Source organism: Leptodactylus fuscus, chromosome 1 (assembly GCF_031893055.1).
Source record: "Leptodactylus fuscus isolate aLepFus1 chromosome 1, aLepFus1.hap2, whole genome shotgun sequence".
In the NCBI taxonomy this organism is placed as follows: domain Eukaryota; kingdom Metazoa; phylum Chordata; class Amphibia; order Anura; family Leptodactylidae; genus Leptodactylus; species Leptodactylus fuscus.
Genome location: NC_134265.1, coordinates 129,186,489 through 129,208,783, shown reverse-complemented (window position 1 = coordinate 129,208,783; position 22,295 = coordinate 129,186,489). Strand labels below are relative to the sequence as shown.

Sequence of the window (22,295 nt, the reverse complement as noted above, 5' to 3'; positions counted from 1 at the left end):
GACAACACAAAGTGGGTGCAACGTATTGGGCACCGAAATATTTCTTTAAAAATTTAAATTTTCTATTTTTGGGAAGCATTTTTAATTTCAAAATGATAATACCCCTTGATACATTCCTTGAAGGGTGTAGTTTCTAAAATGGTGTCACATTTGAGGGGTTTCCATTGTATTGATACTTTAGGGGCTCAGCAAATTCGACACGGCACCAGAAAACTATTCTAGCAACATCTGCCCTCCAAAAGCCAAATAGCGCTCTTTCCATTCTGAGCCCCACCATGTTCCCATATAGCAGATTATGGCCACATATGGAGTATTGCCGTGTTCAGAAGAAATTGTGTAACAAAATGTGGGGGCTTTTAATTCTTTAACTACTTGCAAAAATTTAAAATATGGTGCTAAATGGACGATTTATTGGAAAAAAAAAAGTAATTTTTCATTTTTACGTCCCAATGTTAACAAAATCTGTGAAACAGCTGTGAGGTCAAAATGCTCACTATACCCCTAGATAAATTCTATGAGTGGTGTAGTTTCCAAAATGGGGTCACTTTTAGGGGGTTTCCATGGAATTGGTAATCTAGAGGCTCTGCAAATGAGACATGGGACCTGAAAAATATTCCAGCAAAATCTGCTCTTCAAAAGCCAAATAGCGCTCCTTCCATTCCAAGCCCCGCCATGTTCCTATACAGCAGATTATGGTCAAATATGGGGTATTGCCGTATTCAGGAGAAATTGTTTAACAAACTGTGGGGGGGCTTTTTCTACTTTAACCCCTTGTGAAAATGAAAACTTTGGGGATAAATTGACATTTTAGTCATTTTTCATTTATACATTCCAATGTTAGTAAAATCTGTGAAACAGCTGTAGGGTCAAAATGCTCACTATACCCCTGAATGAATTCTGTGAGAGGTGTAGTTTATAAAATGGGGTCACTTGGGGGAGGGGGGGGGGTTACATTGTTTTGGTACGCTAAGGGCTCTGCAAATGAGGCATGGCGCATTAAAGTTATTCCAGCAAAATCTGCTGTTCAAAAGCCCAGTGTCGCCCCTTCCCTTCCATGCGCTGCCGTCTGCCCAAAAATCAGTTACACCCACGTGGGGATTTCTGTGCATGGGACAAATTGCACGATAAATTGTCAGATGCATTTTCTCTTTTAACCCTTTGTGAATGTGATAATTGTAGGTCTAAATGAAAAAAGTTAAATGTCTAAATTTCACCTCCATATTATTTTTATTCTTAATGCTTAAAGGGTTAACAAACATCCCAAATGCTGTTTTGAATAATTTGAGGGGTGTAGTTTTGAAAATGGGGTGATTTATGGGGGTTTCTATTATATAGGCCTTTAAAATTCCTTTCAGAACTGAAGTCCCTAAAAAATTAGTTTGGGGAATTTTCTTGTAAATCTGGAAAATCGCTGTTACACTTGTAAGCCTTGCAACGTCCAAAATAAATTAAAAGACAATCAAAAGATGATGCCGATATAAAGCAGAGGTATGGTAGATAATATTTTTTCATGTATTTGGGTGGTATAACTATCTGCCTGAAAAGCAGAGAATTTCACATTTTGAAAACTGCAATCTTTTCCAAATTACCATCAAATTTCAAATGATACCGCCATTATTTATTCTGTACAATGTACTGGGAAGCTGGAAAAAAATTCAGAATGGGGTGAATTTGAAGAAAAAGTGCATTTCTGCAACTTTCTGACGGGCTTCGGTTTTACGGCGTACACTGTGCAGCCAAAATGACACTCCCCTGTATTCTGTGTTTTTGTACGATTCCGGGGATACCAAATTTATATTATTTTATTTACATTTTAACCTCTTAAAAAAAAATCTAAAACTGTTGTTTTTTTTCTAAAAGTCGCCATATTCCGACAGCCGTAACTTTTTTATACGTCCGTTTACGGGGATGCATAGGGTATCTTTTTTTGCGGGGCCGAGTGTACTTTTTAGTTCTACCATTTTCAGGAAATGTTATTGCTTTGATCACTTTTTATTCAAATTTTTAGCAGAATCAAAATGGTGAAAAAACGGTGGTTTGGCACTTTTGACTATTTTTCCCGCTACGGCGTTTACCGTACAGGAAAAATATTTATAGATTTGTAGAGCGGGCGATTTTGGCCCCAGGGATACCTAACATGTATGTGTTTCACAGTATTTAACTACTTTTATACAGTATGTGTTCTAGGGAAAGGGGGGTGATTTGAATTTTTAATACTTTTTTTTTTAAAAAAAATTATTATTTTTTTTTTGCATTTATTAGACTCCCTAGGGGTCTTGAACCCCAGGGGGTCTGATCACTAATGTAATGCATTACAATGCTAATGCATTGCAAAAAATCATCATTTCTTTTGCAGGCTGCATAGACCAGCCTACAAAAGAAAGTGAAAGCAGACCAGCTGGGGAGCCTTTACAAGGCTCCTGGCTGTCATGGAAACATGACGTCGGCCCTGGAGCATGCTCCAGGCGCCGGCGATCACAGGCAAAATGGTGGCGCCTATGCACCTCCGGGAAAATGGCGCTTCCAGTGCCTTTGACCGCAGCGCCGGAGGAGTTAATGTCTCTGATCGTAAAGCAGTAGACACCCGGCGGCTATGGCGGCCGCCCGCCTCCAGGGCGGCCGCCATAGTTACATACCTGGCATGCGCCGTACTAGTACGGCGGATGTCGGGAAAGGGTTTGTCCGGGATACTACCTTCTCCCCGGCATACTTCCTTTCAGACTTCCTCCTCCGGGAAGGCTCTTCCCTCTTTTCTGACTGCTGGTGCACGCAATAGTCTTGATGCTTCTCTGTGCTCTGCAGCCGGGAATCCGCCTCTACTGAGCAGGCATGGGAGTTGTAGCCTTAAAGTGCTAGCAGCTACTGAAGTGATAAGGAACGCTCACTCTGACAGTACAAGGTTGTGTTAGAGTACAGTGAAAGGGGGCATTCCTTACCACCCAGAGATGACACTAGGCTATAGGGCCTGCCCTTCTGACGTTGTGGAGATATCAGTGCCGAAACTAACGGCACTGATATCTCTAGCATGGGGCACATGCCTTCTGATTTCAACACACTGTCCATTTTCTAGCGGTATATAATACTTAATGATGAGGACATGTAAGTGATAGCTGACTGATGACAGCTAAAATAAAATGACTCCAAAAGGAGTTGATAGGAGAGTAAATGAAAACTTAGCTCAGGCTAACATACTTAATTATCCTTCCAATAATTTCATTTTATTTCTCATTTAGTAAAAAATTTCATGTCAGGAATGATGACATGGAATTATAACTGTTATTAAAATGCTAAGTTAATGTACGAACAGTGAATGATCCTAAAATCAAAGGGGCAAATTTCTCATACCATATAATCATGAAAAAGTCACAGTATTTTGTGCAGGCCATTCTTTTTTATATGTACACCACCTTCTCTACCTGAAAGGGACACGGGAAGGGTCTGTGTGTGGGCCGCCGAGCCCTACAGATTTCTATTTATTTACAACAGAAAACTGGCAAAATTGATGCCAAAACCAGTGGAGAATGCACCTGATCTATGAGCAGGCGCGCACCTACTCAGGAATCAGGTGCACCCTCCATCAGTGCAGGACATATGAAGACTTAATATTATAGTGTTTATAAGGCTGAGTTCATACTCACTTCTTAGCCATTTGTTCAATGTTATATCCAGGGCTGGGATCATTCGATATCTTGAAAAAATATATAAAGCAAATCAGTTAAAAAAAAGTAAAAGAATTCCTTACTCTACCACTAATGTTTACTATTACATATTTTGATTAGAAAAAATAGAAAATATCATACCTTCAATACCCTGGCAAAGCGGTCTAGACAGTTTCCTACAGCAATATCGATAGTCTCTCCAAATATCCGGTATCGGCGCTCAGAATATGCAATGACCTGTGTAGAAAATGACCAATATCTTAATGTTGTTTAGGTTAATGCTGCATTCCAGTGATTTTTTTCTTCATTTATTTTGTACCTATTCCCCAAATGTGTATAATTCAGCTAGTATTTTGTTATTTAGTTATTATCTTCAGTAAGGTCAAATGACTCTCACTCTGATAATGCACTGTGATAATGGGGGATGGTTGACATCATGAAAAGAGTCCAGATAACCCCAAGGGAGAGGGGGCACTTTGTAGTCACAGGAACTGGAGAATGAGGAATCATGTTCCTCTCTGCAGCTGCAAGTGTTCCCCTGTACACTGGTTGAAGTGAAACAGCGAGCATATGCAGCCCCACTTCAATCAGTCATATCTAAGGATATAAAGTGCTAATACGCATGGTCTTGGTCACATTTTAAAGCCATTTGTTGTAACCCTGACACCCATCGCTTTTAAGTTAGACCATTTTAACGCCTTCCTGCTCAGTTTCATACTATTAAGTTGTACTGAGAGTATAGGTAATGGTCAGTGCTGTAACAGTAACAGTATGCCTCTCTCACGCTGCAAAAACAGAAGCTCTGTCTGTGGTGTGACATCCCGTTCTCAGCTCTATTACACAACTGGGACTACCCACCTACCACCCAGAAGCCACGATCGCTATTGATTACAGAATATGATATGTGAACTATCATATGCCGTAATCAATAGCGATCATGGCTCCTGGGTGGTTAGGAGATGAGATCAATGGTCTCTTGGTCTTTCCCTATTGCACATAGGGATATTATGAGCGATGTACTGCAATAAAGAATTATTGCAGACACTGCACTGGGGATCAAGAGATCCCAGGTTAAAGGAAAATGAAAGTTTGGAAGAAAAAAAAAAAAAAAAAGTATAAAAGAACATTTAAAAAAGTAATGCAAAGTGAATGCCATAAAAACAAAATGTAAAAAAAAGAAAAAGAATTGTAAGTTTTCTCACGTGGACTCCCCCTCCCCCCAAAAAACAATACTACACTCACCGGCCACTTTATTAGGTACACCTGTCCAACTGCTCGTTAACACTTAATTTCTAATCAGCCAATCACATGGAGGCAACTCAGTGCATTTAGGCATGTAGACATGGTCAAGACAATCTCCTGCAGTTCAAACCGAGCATCAGTATGGGGAAGAAAGGTGATTTGAGTGCCTTTGAACGTGGCATGGTTGTTGGTGCCAGAAGGGCTGGTCTGAGTATTTCAGAAACTGCTGATCTACTGGGATTTTCACGCACAACCATCTCTAGGGTTTACAGAGAATGGTCCGAAAAAGAAAAAACATCCAGTGAGCGGCAGTTCTGTGGGCGGAAATGCGTTGTTGATGCCAGAGGTCAGAGGAGAATGGCCAGACTGGTTCGAGCTGATAGAAAGGCAACAGTGACTCAAATAGCCACCCGTTACAACCAAGGTAGCCAGAAGAGCATCTCTGAACGCACAGTACGTCGAACTTTGAGGCAGATGGGCTACAGCAGCAGAAGACCACACCGGGTGCCACTCCTTTCAGCTAAGAACAGGAAACTGAGGCTACAATTTGCACAAGCTCATCGAAATTGGACAATTGAAGATTGGAAAAACGTTGCCTGGTCTGATGAGTCTCGATTTCTGCTGCGACATTCGGATGGTAGGGTCAGAATTTGGCGTCAACAACATGAAAGCATGGATCCATCCTGCCTTGTATCAACGGTTCAGGCTGGTGGTGGTGGTGTCATGGTGTGGGGAATATTTTCTTGGCACTCTTTGGGCCCCTTGGTACCAATTGAGCATCGTTGCAACGCCAAAGCCTACCTGAGTATTGTTGCTGAACATGTTCATCTCTTTATGACCACAATGTACCCAACATCTGATGGCTACTTTCAGCAGGATAATGCAATGCCATGTCATAAAGCTGGAATCATCTCAGACTGGTTTCTTGAACATGACAATGAGTTCACTGTACTCCAATGGCCTCCACAGTCACCAGATCTCAATCCAATAGAGCATCTTTGGGATGTGGTGGAACGGGAGATTCGCATCATGGATGTGCAGCCGACAAATCTGCGGCAACTGTGTGATGCCATCATGTCAATATGGACCAAAATCTCTGAGGAATGCTTCCAGCACCTTGTTGAATCTATGCCACGAAGAATTGAGGCAGTTCTGAAGGCAAAAGGGGGTCCAACCCGTTACTAGCATGGTGTACCTAATAAAGTGGCCGGTGAGTGTATAAGCTAATCAAAACTGGCACCAAAATGTCAAATGAAAGTACGACTCGTCGAATAAGTCCTCACATAGCTATGTCGTCAGAAAAATTAAGTTAGGATTTTTGGAAGACTGAGAACGAAAGTTTGGAAAAATTGCCGAGCAGTAACGTCCAAACGACTCTATGTCATAAAAGGGTTAAAAAGCTGCTGCTTTTGCAAATTCTCTGTACATCTCCTGGTCGGGGTAAACTTTAATGTACTTTATTCAGATCACAAGAAGGATATTTTCAAATCTGTCAGGGGGATGAAGGACTTACCTGTGTATTGCCTCCGCTTACATATAGCACAGTGGGATTTACAGCTCCTGTAATTAAACGCCCCATCTCTATGTGCCCAATGCAATGATTCACGCCAAGCAGTGGCTTCCTCCATAGTTGGGCAACTGTACGTGCTACTATGGCTACTGACAATAGAGGTGCTCCCATGCCTGGCCCTACACAGCAAGAAAGGTTACATTTTAGTGTACAATTGATCAAACATCAGAAATCAAAATGGAGATTTTAAAAGGCTTGTTCTCTGCAAAATTTTACCTTATACATGTAACAGCCATTTAGAGGCTGTTTACATATTTTGGACCCAGTGTAATAGCTACAACTGGTCCCCTCAGCTACACACTAATTACTTCATATGCTACAATATCATGATGATGTGCGGAAAAAACCCAATGCGTTTCGCTATCAGCTTTCTCAATGGGCGATTTATGTCTCATGTCACTAGGTGTCACTGCATATTTTGAATGAATTTAGAATCTGTGTACGAGTGTGTACATATCTTCTAGTTCTTTATATAAAAGGAGGCTGCATAGTACCACTTTCCACGTATGTATATGAAAACTGCATAGCTCCTCTGAATCTATATATAGTAAAAGGGCACGGTGCCACCTCCCCTGTTCTGTATATAGGGACACAGCAGGTCACAGTTGTTGGTTGTATTGGTATCCACCACCGTTTAGGCATCAAATTACTTCCTTCACATTGATGTCAGTGGTTAGGCAAATCCACATAGGGCTCACAATGTACATTTTTCCCTATCAGTATGTCTTTGGAATATGGGATGGAAATCCATGCAAACACGGGGAGAACATACAAACTCCTTGCAGACGGTTTAATGCCGTTGGCAGGATTTGAACACCAGGACTCCAGCGCTGCAAAACTGCAGTGCTAACCACTGAGCCACCGTGTGACCCCACTTCCCACAGATTTTGACCTCTGCCAGTCACAAGACTATCACACAGGACTTTTGTGCTGCTGAATTTTGCTAATTTCTGCACTTCTACCTGTTTATTACTGATGGATTTGAGACATTTGCGTCCTTAGAGTTTGATGAAGATTATGGAGTCCAAAACGTTTGCTCTGTAGGGATATATGTCTAATCACTGGTTACAATGTAAAGAAAATTGAAAATTCTCTCTTGGAGTCCTTGAATTCATTACTAGAGATTAGCAAATATGCTCGATCGAATACTTCAACCGCATAGCTCCCAGTGCAAAAACACTTCCGGGGCTTCAAATTTTCACTACCCCTCCCACCTTCCCTGCTGCCGGGAGCTATGCGGCCAAGGTAATCGATCGAGCATTTTTGCTCATCTCTATACATTAACATATTCATAACTATGGGTTGGGATCCTAGTCAAGAACCCAAACTACCTGAATAAACCTCCCGATTGCCACATACAAAGATTACATTAAGACATACACACATATTTGTAACTTTGTAAATACACAGTCCAGGCCTACTTTTGACGTCAACGTTAAAAAACCAATCGAAGAAGGCATGTGTCAGTCATCTGGGTGCACTCATCATTGTGGAAGGCACGATGGATAAACACAAGTATGCATCTATCCTTGCGGACCATGTTCACCCCTACATGCAAATTGTTTTTCCTCAGGATGATGGCATCTACCAGCAGGACAATGCGACATGTCATAAAGTTCGCAGTGTACATGTGTGGTTTGAGGAGCACCAGGATGAGTTTACCGTACTCCCTTGGCCAGCAAATTCCCCGGACTTGAACCCAATTGTGAATCTGTGGGACCACATCCATCGGGTTTTTTGCGCCATGGATCTTCAACCGCGTAACCTAGCACAATTGGCCATGGCACTGGAGACGGCATGGCTCAACATCCCAGTGAACATCATCATAACATCCCCTCTCTTCCTGCACGTCTAGCAGCGGTCCGCTCCTGGAAAGGTGCTTATTCTGGATTTTGACAGGTGGTCACATTAATGTGACTGGACTGTGTACAAGAAACTACAAGTACACTTTTTGTGCATCAGATTACTGTGTCAGGTCACCAAGCTTTTAGTAAAAATACAGATAACAATGGAAGATTTCTTCTTTGAAGTTGGTAGAATGGTGAATAAAGCCTACTTACCAGAACAAGATAAATGTAGATTTCAATCATCACTAAGGGGGCATTCACACTACTGTGAATACTGTCATACTGTGAGCAAGGCATCAGCCTGCACCAGGTTCATCATCCTTTATGCCAGTTTTTTGGTGTAAGGGGGCGTTCACACTACCGTCAGTGTCCGACAGGTAGTGTCCGCTCCTAGTGTCCGTTCAAAATCTCGCAGGGACATTAGGAGTGGACACTAGCTGTGTCCGTGACACTTTTCATTCATTTAAATGGCGATCGGGTGTGTTCTTCTGCACTCCGTGCCCTTCCTTCACTGTCCGCTTGTAGAGATGTCCGACTTTTCAAGCGGACAGAAAAACCCTACATGTAGGGTCGCCATTTAAATGAATGAAAAGTGTCACGGACACAGCTAGTGTCCACTCCTAATGTCCCTGCAAGATTTTGAACGGACACTAGGAGCGGACACTACCTGTCGGACACTGACGGTAGTGTGAACGCCCCCTTACACCAAAAAACTGGCATTAAGGATGATGAACCTGGTGCAGGCTGATGCCTTGCTCACAGTATGACCTCACCACACCCGGCTTTTATAACGTCATGAGGTAAAAATGGTAATTGCGACAAAAAGTGACAATAAAAATGTTGCAAATACAAAGTCTTGGATCAGCCGCATTTACAGGCCTGACCTCGGCCTGAATTTGTCCATCTGAATTGGTCCTTACTTAATATTTAATGTAAATGCATTTAAAATAGCGTTCAGAGGTGACCATAGACTATTGTTCAGCCCATATCATGACATAAATAATACTATTATTCTGTCACTAATACTTTTCTCACTCCTTCAACAGTCTTGGAGCAAACACCTTAAATGTTTTGCACAAGCATATTTTTGGTTGCCATTTTACCTTTCGTGTAAGCCACGCAGTCTACGTCCTTTGGTTGTACATTCGCCTCTTCCAGAGCCTCTTTGAGAACATCCAAAATACAGGAGCGATGGTGACGGGCGGTATCACTGGGCAGGAAACCTTTAATATTGTACATTAATGCAGTGTCACATAAAGAGTTATTAAAATGTTTTAACCCCTTAGCGACCCTTGACGTAACTGTACGTCATGGGTCGCATGGGGATGTATGGAGCGAGCTCACACGCTGAGCTCTCTCCATACACGGCAGATGCCGGCTGTATAATACAGCCAGGACCTGCCAATAACAGCAGCGGTAGGTGCCCGAGCCGATCGCTGCTGTTAACCCTTTACACACTGCGGTCAAACGTGACCGCAGTGTGTAAACGGCGCCGGCGGCATGGGCGCCGCCATGTTTTGCCGATCGCCGCCCTCCTGAACGTCACATGAGGGCGGTGATCGGTTGCTATGACAGCCGGAAGCCTATTGAAGGCTTCCAGGCTTGTCTCTGCACTAGATCTATTAGACGATGCCAGAGGCATCGTCTAATAGAAGTGCTGCGATTTTCCTATTCACTGCAATACTGTAGTATTGCAGTGAATAGTATGAGCGATCAGACCCCCTAGGTTTCAAGGTACCTAAGGGATCTGATCATAAATGTAACAGAAGAAAAAAAAAAGTTTTTAAAAGTATTAAAAAAAAATATATATAAAAGTTCAAATCACCCCCCTTTCCCTAGATTAGCTATAAAAGTAATTAAAGAACATTAAACATAAACATATTAGGTATCCCCGCGCTCCAAAATGCCCGAACTATTAGAATATTAAAACATTTATCCCGTACTGCGAACGGCGTAGTGGCAAAAAAAATAAAAACAGCCAAAAAGCGTTTTTTTCAACACTTTGCCTCCTATAAAAAATTGAATAAAAAGTGATCAAACCATCAGATCTTTCCCCAAATGGTATCAATAGAAACGTCATCTTGTCCCTCATAAAAAGACACCACAACCAGCTCCATACATGGAAATATGAAAGTTACAGGTGTTAGAACATGATGACACATTTTTTTTTCTATTTTGCAAAGTTTATCATTTTTTTAAAAGTATCAAAACATTTCAAATACTATATAAATTTGGTATCACCGCGTTCGTACTGACATGTAGAACACAGGTAACATGTCATTTGTACCAAACAGTGAATGCTGTAAAAATTAAACCCATAAGAAAATGGCGCAAATGCATTTTTTCTCCAATTGCACCTCATTCTGAATTTTTTTCCAGCTTCCCAGTACATTGCACAGCATATTGAATGGTGCCAATACAAAGTACAATTTGTCCCGCAAACAATAAGCCATCATGTGACTCTGTGAACTGAAAAATGAAAAAGTTATGGCTCTTGAAATGTGAGGAGGGAAAAACGAAAATGCGAAACCAAAAAAAGGCCTGGTCCTTAAGGGGTTAAGAAAACCAGAGCCTCAATAGCAAAAAAAAGACAGATCTACTGTAAGAAAAATGGTTCATGCATTTGAAAATATTACCTGCTGCTGCACATGTATTTCATTGATAAATAACTGACAACACTTAACAGGGTTGTTGTGCTATGGACACTTATCTCCTATCTACAGGACAGGGGATAAGTCTCCGATTGCCGGGACCCCCAGTGACCAGGAGGGCGGGTCCTGAAAGTCCACTTGAGGCCTCTTTGTGAATGGAGGGCCAGTGCACTTGCATGACCAGCACTCCATTATGGGACTGCACGTGCTGCTGGAGATTACAGCCCCGGACTTTCAGTCTCAGTGATAGGTCGCTCATCTCCAGTCCTGTGGATAAAGGATAAGTGTTTATAACAGGACAGCCCCTTTAAACTAGTTACAACTAACTGGTTTGGGAGTCTTCCATTTTACAGAAAAAAAAAAGCAGTAACGGTAATGCCAACACACCTGGAGGCATTGGGAAGTGGAGAGGTTAATACTTTTGGGGTACAAATAATGTTTGGATTAGCTTTTATTATCATTTTTACAGGGTCCATGACAAAAACCCACAATCTATCTTTATTTTTTGGATTTTGTTTCATTGTTCACTCTGCATTAACAATTCCATGGCTATACTATAGTTATATTAGATTTTAAGGTGTTATCTAATTAAACATTTTTCGAAAATGAACGTTTTTTTTCCTAGGGTTGCTGTATTCTGACACCTATAACATTTTTACTGTTTTGTTGATGGAGATATGTAAGGGCTCTTTATTTGCAAGGCAAGTTGTAATTTTTATTGGTACCAAAGTTTGATAACTTTTTGATCACTTTTTATTGCTATTTTTGGACAGTGGGGACTTATATACACTTGGGAGACCTAACATGCTTGCCCCCCTTCTCCCCATATGTGTCTTCAGCTTTAAAGGGCTGCCCAGGTTGTAGGATTTTAAGACTTATCCTTAGTATGGGCCATAAATATCTTATTGGTAGGGAGCAGACTACTGTAAGGGTGAACATACCCCCTTAGGAAGTTGCTATTTTACGTTTTCTCACCTTGTCCTGGAGGTGTAATGTAGGTTCTTCTTGGATTGCTTAGAACCTTCCCATCCTGAACAATGCCTACTCCAATCTTGTTGGCACTACCTTCGAACCCCAGAACAATAGTCATTGTGACAACCTATAACAAAAGCATAACAGAACTCCCATTAACATCAAATGTGTCTTACGTACAATGTCATTACATGTACACACCCTGAAAACAATTCTTAGGTTGAGACCCCATGTTGTGGAAACACAGCCTTTGTTGTTGTAGATTTTGCTGCTGTGTTTTTTTTGAGCCAAAGTCAGGAGTGGATTGAGCAGGAGGGAGAAGTATTAGAACCTCGTAGATATTTCCTATTGGTTTTGTAGCCATTCTTGGCTTTGGCTCAAAAAACCGCAACAAAATCTGCAACAAAAAAAGCTGTGTTTCTGCAACGTGGGGTCTCAGCCTTAATCTCTTACCAGTGCTTATACAATAGACAGAGGCCACAACACATCAATGAGCACATCAGACTTGAAACCTTCACGTACAACTTTTCCATGTAAACCATACTGCAATAGACAGCAAGTAGTGTTTATAACATTACTTGGGATTTCTATGACCTACACAACAAATGAAAGCACCAAGATAGAAATGTCAGATTGCTGCAAAACATGGCACACAGTTAGGGAGCCTTCACACGGAGTAACGCACTGCTTATTTTGTCCCAAATACACAAGTAAAAATACACACGTAAAATCTAGTAAGCCATTGAATTCAATGTTTTTTTTTCCGTATAACGCACGTAATTTTGTGTGGGCAAAATTACTTGCGTTATACGAAAAAAACAAACAAAACAAAACATTGAACTCAATGGCTTACTAGATTTTACACGTGCATTTGGGACAAAATGAGCGGCACGTTACTCCATGTGAAGGCTCCCTCATGTCTCAGGTAGATACTTATTACTGTCATCGGATTATGGTTGCTACTTTGTTTTGCCATAAGAGGGCAAAAAAATGTTTCCCCGCTGCCTTATGAAATGGCTCTTAAGGGCTTGTTCACAAGGGGCAAGAGGGGGTGGATTTTGGTGCTGAATCCACCTCAGAATCCGCCCCCTCACAATGGAGTTCTATGTAGACTGCTTGCTTACTTTTTTCCGTGAGCAGCAACATGCTGGAAAAAAGAAGCAAGCTGCCCTTTCTTCAGGTGGATTCCACGGCTGATTCAGCCCTGGAGTCCGCCTCACGGCAGCACCCTCCGGACTAGCCCCATTCATTTGGGCCTACTCCGGAGCGGGAAGCGTCCCAATCAGGACCAAAATATGCAATACCGCCCACATCGTACAACCACATGTGTTGCCTCTACGGGCAGTACTTTTCACATTTTTCAACAGGTTAATGCTAACCCACACACATCAATGGTTTTCCAGGGATGTCTCCACCAGCACAAGTCTGTTTGGCCATTTTACTGTGGCCACTTACAGGCACAGTAAGCTCATGAAAGCGACCACAGTAAAATGGCCAACCAGACATGCGCACTCAGCTCTGCCCAATGGCAGGGCCGACTGTGCATGCGTGGAATTTAGACTCCGAATGCAGGTTCGCCGGAAGAAGACTACACGAAGGACACAGCTGAGAGGCGCAGCTCTAGAAGATGGAGGCATAGCTGGAGAGTCTTCTGGCAGCACAGGGGATGCCCCTTATGCCGTCTGAAGACTCATTTTCATACCAGGAAAAACTGGTATATCAACAGAACGGCAGTGCGGAGCAGAAATATAAAGGAAGGGGATGAATAGCCTTTCTTAAGGCTATTCCGACGTGATATTACCTGAATAAGGGAATCGAATGATACAATCCCATTAAATTAAGTGGACATGTGACGTGACTGGCCTGAGTTTATGTCTGTGCTTTGAATTCTATTGCAATGGTTGGTTATACCTTGTTGTGGCCCAATCCTAGTTACTATAATCTAAGTGTCATGTTGTATATATGTGTAATCCCATACAAGGGTGGTTAGAGTCTCCCAAAGTGTTCTGGTTCATGGAGGGAGATCTTGAGCAGTGAAGCCACTATCCAATGTCTGAATGACTACCACCTGCTTCATAGGACAACCCTAACACATTGTTTTTAGGGTACTATGGTGCTGACGTCAGCAGTGGCTATGTGAGTGCCACTTGTGGACCTGTGGTAGTTCGGAGGGTGCACAGGACTAAGATGGATCCATACACACAGCACGGTGTGGAAACACTACTCATATGACATGAGCACATCTAGCCCTGCTTGTGTATGCCGGGAGGAAGTACAGCGTGCTGTGCGCCATATTAGTAAAATAGCAGCTGTCCATTGAGGAGTATGGCACAGCTATTGAACTATGCCAGCTTGTGCCCAAGGTAGCTCCCTAAGGTTTCTGTGAAGAAAACTACAAACACAGTGCCATCCTATTCACAGCAACAGTGGCAGGAATCTGTGGCAAGTGTTTCCCATTGTAATAAGAGCAAGTAGGTATCACACCGGGAACACTAGTGTGGCGCCCCCCAGGTGATCCCAGGTCGGTACTGTACCTGCAAGCTGGAGCTCCGCCCCTTCCCACTGCCGGGGATTCGCAGGACCACGTGTCTGTGTTGTGTCCCGCTCCCCGCGACGTGTTTCCGGGCAGCCTGGTGTGGAGCTTCCGCTCCGGTGTCTTTGTGTGGAGAGTGCCCGGAGCTGCTGGAGAAGGCGCCGTGTGTGGTGTGTGCAGCTATTATGTATAATGGCGGGGGGCGGCCAGTATGATACAGCTCTACACTGCAATGTATTAGATAGGAGTATGGTATCGCGCGGGGCTGAGCACGCACACGGTTAACACGAGGCTATAATGGTGTCGCACGGGATGCAGTGTTAGATGTGGCTCAGTGACGTGTGTCGTCTTCTCCATCATCCTCATCACCATGTTAGAAGTAAATGGAGGGTCTATGGGTTTTCTTCTGCAGAGTTCTAATACTATTAATATTTTGAGTGCACATAAGGGTTCATGCACACGGTGCAGATTATACACGGGTTTCCATGTGGTATATACAATATATGTAGATCAATGATAGTTTCTTCATCCCATGTGCACAATGCAGTTTATTTTCATACACAGACATTGACATGTGGTGCAGATGTCACAGTCTCCATCATGTCAGTTGTTTGTGCAGGGTTCACAGGGGGGTAGTTACCAAAAGAATACGCAACAAATCCAAGATAAAATCCATATTCAGATTTTGCTGTGAAATTTGTTGCAAAAAATCTGCAGCCTGCACTTGAGGCGGATTTCACCTCAAAATTGTAGCCAGATTTTTTAAAATGTAGATTATAAGCCCCATTAGGGATCACTATGTACATTTCTGTTTCCTATCAGTGTGTATTTGTAGAATGTGAGGAAATCTACGCAAACACGGGGAGAATTTACAAACTCCTTGCAGATGTTGTTCCTGGTGGGATTCGAACCCAGGACTCCAGCGCTACAAGGCTGCAGTGCTAACCACTGAGGCACCGTGCTTCCCCTATTTGTAGCCAAATTCCACTTTTATACAACTTCCTATTGTTTTCACTGGGAAACGGAGATGGAAGGAGGAGGCTTATTTTTCAGCATTCTGCTTTTTGCTGCAGATGCCGCTGTTGATTCAGCTGCAAACCCTGTGGTGTGTCATACTCTTAAAGGGGTTGTCCAGGTTAAATTTTTTTTTATTTTTTAAATTAGATTGGGGGAGGTGAAAAATAAACAAGTCATACTCACCTTCCCTGGTGCTTCAGTGTCCTCCACAGTGGAGACAATGGGGCTGCTGGGAGGACATCGGGGACAGGTGAGTGTGTTTTGTTTTGTTTTTTTCACCTCAGCCTAATTAAAAAATATTTTAGCCTGGACAACCTCTTTAAATTCCTTTTCCGTTGCTGCCATGCACACGTACGTATTTTCAACTAATTTTGGATTGCATATGCATATTATCTGATCAGCATTTACGGTATATTAGATTTCTAGTAATCATAAGTATTGTGATACTTCATAGTGTCCTGTTCAGCAAGCAGGGGAGGGAAATACAGGAAGTGAGCAGAAGAGACAACCGGCAAAGCTGCTGAAGCAGAGAGAAGGGAAAACCCCTGTAACTGTCTAGTAATCTTTATGCTTAGCACATGTGTTTAATAGACTGTCATTTCTTTTCAGCAGTTGCAAAATTCAAGACGCTTCGATCTTTGTTCTATCCACGTCTCATCTCTTTGCTTGCCAGAATGCCTAAAAGAGGAAAGAAGGACGACATCAAAACTGAGACTTCTGTGCAGGATGAGGGTAAGTTAGGTGCCAGGGGGCACATAGGGCAATTGAAGTGATTTTTAATCTTTTAAGTGGCGTTCACACTTCCGCTGCTGTCCGCCCCAGGGTGTCACTGGTAAACCCCGGGAAAATGGGAGAGCAGACAGCTTGCGAGCAGTCGGCTTTAACCCCTTCCCGCCGATGGCACTTGTTGACTTCCTGACCAAGCTCGATTTTTCAAAACTGACATGTGTCACTTTATATGGCAATAACTTTGGAACGCTTTAACTTACCAAAGTGATTTTAAGATTGTTTTTTCGTAACACATTGTACTTCATGTTAGTGGTAAATTTTGGTTGATATGTTTTGTGTTTAATTATGAAAAAATTTGAAATTTGGTGGAAATTTTGAAAAATATGCATTTTATAAAGTTTGAAATGATGTACATTACATACAGATAGTCAGACCGCCAAAATTATATCATAAATCTCATGTTCCAGATCTCTGCTTTATGTCGGCATCAAACTTTAGGCGCCCTTTTAATTTTTACGGACATTATAGGATTTACAAGTGAAACAACAATGTTCAAAATTTTCAAGAAATTTCCAAAACCCATTTTTTAAAGGGCCTAATCCAGTTATGAAGGGGTTTTGAAAGACCCTTGTATTAAAGCCCCCCATAAATCACCCCATTTTCAAAACTGCACCCCTTAAATAAGCCAAAACAACATATACCTAGTAGTTTAACCCTATAAGTGCTTAACAGGAATTAATACAAAATGGAGGTGAAATTTTCAAATTTGAATTTATTTTACTAATATTTTCGTTTAGCCCTAGAATTTGCACATTCACAAGGGGTTAAAGAAGAAAACGTATCCCACAATTTGTTAGGCAAGTTCTCCCGACTACCATAGTACCCCACTTGTGCGTGTAAACTAATATATGGACGCACAGCGAGACGCAGAAGGGAAGGCGCGCCAAGGAGCTTTTAGAGGGCAGATCTGGCTGCGATCAGTTTCAGGAGCCATGTCGCATTTACAAAGCCCTTGAGGTGTCAAAACAGTGGAAACCTCTAGAAAGTGACCCTATTTTGAAAACCACATCCCTCAAAGAATTTATCAAGTGATGTAGTGAGCATTAGTAACCCCGAAGTGAATGTGTAAGCTGTGCGGAGTAAATTGGGCACACCAAATCCTATTTTATTTTCCCACTAGCTCCTATGACACGGACAGGGAAGAGGGGCATTCTGGGGGATCAGCGCTGGTGTATTATCCCTCATAAGCTCTAAATATGGGGTGTCCCCTGAAAACACTCGCACCGCTTACACATTTCCTTCTAGTCGCAGCCACTTATGTCCTAATGATTTGGCGACTTTTAGGGTTTTTGTCTTCACATTGTACAAGCTAGATTTTTATTTTTATTTTCTGTCAATGTGGCCATAAGAGGGCTTGGTGTTTGCGGTATTAGATGTACTTTTCAATGCCGCCATTTTGGGGCCTGTAACTTATTGACTACATTTTATTAACTCTTTCTGGGTGGGATGTAAAAGGAAACATCAATTCTGGCATTGCTTTTTAGCATTTATTTTTTTTCCCGTGCAGCGTACAGCATAAGTAACATTTCACCTTTATTCTGCGGGTCGGTACGGTTACGGCGATACCTCATTTATATTATTTTTTAATGCTTTGCTATTTGTGCAGAATAAAATTCAATTTAGGGAAAAAAATCATTATTTTTGCATCGCCATCTTCTGAAAGGCATAACATTTTTATTTTTCGCTAGACAGAGCTGGTTGAGGGCTTATTTTTTGCGGGAAGACCTCTTCTTTTTATTGGTACCAATTTGGTTTTCATCTGACCATTTGATTACTTTTTATTGAGCATTTTGTAAGGGAAAGGTGGTGAATAATCATTATTTTGTGCGGTTTTCTACGTTTTTTTTTTTCGCCGTTCGGGTTAAATAATGTTTTAATTTTATTGTTCAGGTTATTACGGACGCGGCGATACCAAATATGTAATGTTTTTTTCTATTTTTCTTTATTTTACATAATAAAACATTTTATATGGGGAAAATGGGATTTTTGGGGCTTTATTTATTTGTAATTTATTTTAAACTTATTTAAACTTTTTTATTTTTACTTTTTTCTAACTTTTTTTTTCTGTCCCCATGGGGGATTGAAGCAGTGATCGGCTGATCACCGCTTCACTACATATACGCTGCACTACACGTGTTACACGTATATTGCATTGTATAGGAAGCTGTCAGCCTGTGTAGACGCACAGGCTGACAGCTTCATTTACGGCAGGATCAGCCAGGAGCGAGGACGGGGTAAGTGATGGGGCAGACCCGGCGGTCACTGATCAGACCCCGGGCTGCCCCCTACGAACACCGGCACCCCCCCGAAACCGGCGCGGGGGGTGCCGATCGGCACCATACTACACTGTAACCCCAGAGGTGCCGGCGGTCATGTTGACCGCCGGAATATCAGGGGTTAACACCCGCGATCGGACCCGGTTCCGACCGCGGGTGTTACAGGGCATTGTCAGCCGTGTATTACGGCTGACACCCGCTGTGCATGGTGCGCACACAGTTTCTGTGTGCGCACCATGCATCCGCAGTAATAGTACGGCGGTTTGCAGGAAGCCCTTCCCTGCAGCGCCGTACTATTACGGCGAATGTCGGGAAGGGGTTAAAGGGATTCTACCATTAAAAACTCTTTTTTTTTTTCTCCCTAGGGTGCATTCACACTGAGTAAACGCTAGCTTATTTTGTAGAGTAAAATTACACTTGTAAATTTTCCTATCCCATTGACTTCAATGACATTTTACAGGAGTATTTTTACAGGCGTATTTTTTACAGGCGTATTTTTACACTTGTAAAAAAATATCATTGAAGTCAATGGGATAGCAAAATTTACAAGTGTAATTTTACTCTACAAAATAAGCTAGCATTTACTCAGTGTGAACGTTGGAATAGCCTTAAGAAAGGCTATTCGTCTCCTATCTTTAGATGTCTTTTCCGCCCTGCCATTTGGTTAAAATCCCGTTTTCCTCCGGTATGCAAATGAGTTCTCTCGCAGCACTGGAGGTGGGCCCCAGCACTCAAACAGCACTGGGGGCATCCCCAATACTACAAGAGAACTCTCCAGCACCGCCGCCATCTTCTTCAGGAACGGGGTCTTGACTCGTCTTCTTCAGGGGGCTGGCTTCAAACTTCTAGGCCAAGGGCAAAGCCGACCGTGCATGCCCACTGGCCACAAGAAAGTGGCTGCTTACGATATTATTTACTGAAAAGACATCTAAAGGTAGGAGACGAATAGCCTTTCTTAAGGCTATTCTGACGTGTTAGGGAGAAAAGAAAAGTTTTTAATGGTAGAATCCCTTTAAACCCTTTGAATGGCTTTTCAAAGGTGACTGTCTGTGAGCGTTTTCAGCCTCTCCGCCTGGTGTCTGTTTTTTTTCCGCAGACATAAAATCCTACATGGAGGACTTTGTGTCCACGGAAAAAAAATGGACATCAGTCGGAGAGGCTGAAAACGCTCACGCGCGGTCACCTTTTGAAAACCCATTCAAATGAATGGGTTTTAAAGCCGACCACTCGCAAGTTGTCTGAATGCCACTTTAGAGTTCATAGTTTATCTCTCTCTCTCTCTCAGAACCTGAAAACAAAAAGGGAAAGAAGGGAGGTAAGGAACCTGAACCTGTGGTCCTCTATGAGGATGCCCCTGACAAACTGGTCACTGAAGATGGCAAGAAGTACACACTGAAGATCAGCTCCTGGAATGTAGATGGTGTTAGAGCATGGGTCAAAAAAGAGGGTTTGAAGGTGGGTGCTATACTTAGTTTCTCATCTTTACCGTTTGCTGCCCCGCCTGTTTCTATACTATATTCTTGAACACCATCTGTTGTTTTTGTGTCTCAGATATAATGTGTAGTTTTGTTTCCTGTTCAGTGGGTACGAGAGGAAGATCCCGACATCATCTGTCTTCAGGAGACAAAGTGTGCAGAGAAAGCTCTCCCTGCAGACATTAAGGACATGCCTGAGTACCCCTATAAATATTGGGCTTGTTCTGATGAGAAAGAGGGTTACAGTGGAGTGGCAATGCTTTGTAAGGAGAAACCTCTTGATGTCACCTATGGTATTGGTAAGTACTTGTTATTTGCCTTTTGTGTTTTCAGTAGGGGCAGCCATAAGTGGTCAGATGTCTAACTACTAGTCTTTACACCCCGAATGCTGTTATGGAGAAGTGTGAACACTATTCTTCTTTCTTGTTTGAGCATCATATAGGCTTGTGTTCACATAAATAAATGGGGAACTCATACCATAGTATATAATGATAAATATAGTGGCAGATTTACACCTTTTGTTCCTACATTGTGTCACTTTCCTACAATTTGTCATTTGAGACGTAGAATGGGGGTTATGGCGGACATTTGGCGTAAGAAAGGGCCTTGTTCCAAAATAGCATCCCTTTATGCCAGAAAACTGATGTAGAAGGATTGATGAATCTCCCCTATAGTCTTTAAGGCAGGTATATAAGTTTTCTGGCACTTTTATTTTAGTAAATATTCCCTCGGTTTGCTTCTTGGTGATTCATTCTCCTATTTTAGGGTAAGGTTGTGGCTTGAACATTCAGACCGTTATCTTCTACATAGACTTTGCTTTTTGTGGTTGACTGACCTCTTGGATGATAGCTTGTACTTTTATAAGAGTGGGTAAATTCTGGAAGTCTGACTATATGGAACTTTGTTCAAAATAAAATGCTAGGGGCAGGAGCTTTCAAGTCACTTTGGGCACAGCAGTTTATTTTTAGGGTCAGTAAGGAATCCATTTTGTGATACATACAGCTTGTGGCATTATATTCTCAAATTTATTTATTTTTTTTAGGGATTGAAGAGCATGATAAAGAGGGTCGCGTCATCACTGCTGAGTTTGATACCTATTATTTGGTTGCTGCATACGTTCCCAACTCCAGCCGCGGCCTAGTACGCCTTGATTACCGCCAGCGCTGGGATGTTGACTTCCGTACTTATTTAAAGGGACTGGACAGCAAAAAGCCACTGATTTTGTGTGGTGACTTAAATGTTGCACACCAGGAGATTGACTTGAAGAACCCTAAAGGCAACAAGAAAACCCCTGGCTTCACTCCTCAGGAGAGAGAAGGATTTGGAACACTACTGGCTGAGGGCTTTGTAGACAGCTTCCGCGAGCTGTACCCTGACAAGACGCATGCGTATACCTTTTGGACTTACATGATGAATGCACGGGCCAAGAATGTTGGGTGGAGGCTAGATTACTTTGTTCTGTCAAAAGCTTTACTTCCATCCTTGTGTGATAGCAAGATCAGAAGCAAAGCGATGGGAAGTGACCACTGCCCAATAACCCTTTATATGGCCATATAAAGGCAACTAGTGCTCATTTTTAAGCTCACTGTATGGAAACTTGCCTTGTACTATGCTTATAGCGCTATAAACATAGCACTTGGTAGGCTGCAGCACAGCCCTCGACATGACACTGAAAATATAGTACTGATATTCTGGTCTATATAACCAGTTTAGGCTTACAAGATATAGAATGATGTTGGCTGTTAGTCATGATGATGTAAAGGGGTTGATGATGTATGTTGGTTATAGTACAAGAGAAGCTTGTGGTGCATTCCTCTGAATTGGCCTTTTGCCATATAGTGTTTAACTATGAAAAATAAAATGGTTTTGTTTTTCTATTTCCCAAGTTTTTTTTCAAATAAATTGGAGAAACCGTAGGCTCCTAGGACTGAGATATCACTCTTCCCAAATCTTTCCCATTGTTCATGATACGGTCTGTGTTACTTTTTAACAAACATGGTACACTTGTTTCTGTCATTCATTCACAGGGATGTGTCAGATACACAACTTATTTAGAAATCATTTATTTTTCTACAATGTAATGGGTGACCAAAAAAAAAAAAAAAGCATATATACAGTTAGGTCCATATATATTTGGATACTGACACACACATTTTTTTTTTTTACCTGTTTACTGAAACATATTCAAGTTCTAGTTATATAATGGACACTGACATAAAGTCCAGACTTTCATCTTTTATTTGAGGGTATCCATATTAAAATTG

At 42.0% G+C, this 22,295-nt stretch overlaps 2 protein-coding genes across 4 annotated transcripts in view; one reads left to right on the top strand and one right to left on the bottom strand.

Annotated features, from left to right (window-relative positions):
• The window catches only part of OSGEP (O-sialoglycoprotein endopeptidase), a 28,145-nt gene extending 13,563 nt beyond the window's left edge, over window positions 1–14,582 (bottom strand). The window contains exons 1-6 of the mRNA XM_075276676.1: window positions 14,476–14,582; window positions 11,945–12,068; window positions 9,422–9,541; window positions 6,415–6,590; window positions 3,801–3,896; window positions 3,639–3,688 (exon numbers count right to left, since the gene is read on the bottom strand). Coding sequence (XP_075132777.1) covers window positions 3,639–3,688; window positions 3,801–3,896; window positions 6,415–6,590; window positions 9,422–9,541; window positions 11,945–12,059 — 557 coding nt within the window. The 5' untranslated portion in view covers window positions 12,060–12,068; window positions 14,476–14,582. The remainder of the gene's footprint in view (window positions 1–3,638; window positions 3,689–3,800; window positions 3,897–6,414; window positions 6,591–9,421; window positions 9,542–11,944; window positions 12,069–14,475) is intronic.
• On the top strand, window positions 14,552–21,891 carry APEX1 (apurinic/apyrimidinic endodeoxyribonuclease 1). 3 transcript variants are annotated; one of them, XM_075276678.1, is made up of 5 exons: window positions 14,552–14,641; window positions 16,101–16,223; window positions 19,842–20,011; window positions 20,138–20,330; window positions 21,074–21,891. In XM_075276678.1, exons 2-5 carry the CDS (start codon window positions 16,166–16,168, stop codon window positions 21,586–21,588), a joined length of 936 nt encoding a protein of 311 aa, XP_075132779.1. In that variant the 5' UTR covers window positions 14,552–14,641; window positions 16,101–16,165; the 3' UTR covers window positions 21,589–21,891. The 3 variants fall into 3 exon arrangements, with proteins under 3 accessions (XP_075132779.1, XP_075132778.1, XP_075132780.1); XM_075276677.1 differs by having other exon boundaries at window positions 14,557–14,644; window positions 16,104–16,223; window positions 21,074–21,890; XM_075276679.1 differs by having other exon boundaries at window positions 14,563–14,644.
• The last annotated feature ends 404 nt before the right edge of the window (window positions 21,892–22,295 follow it).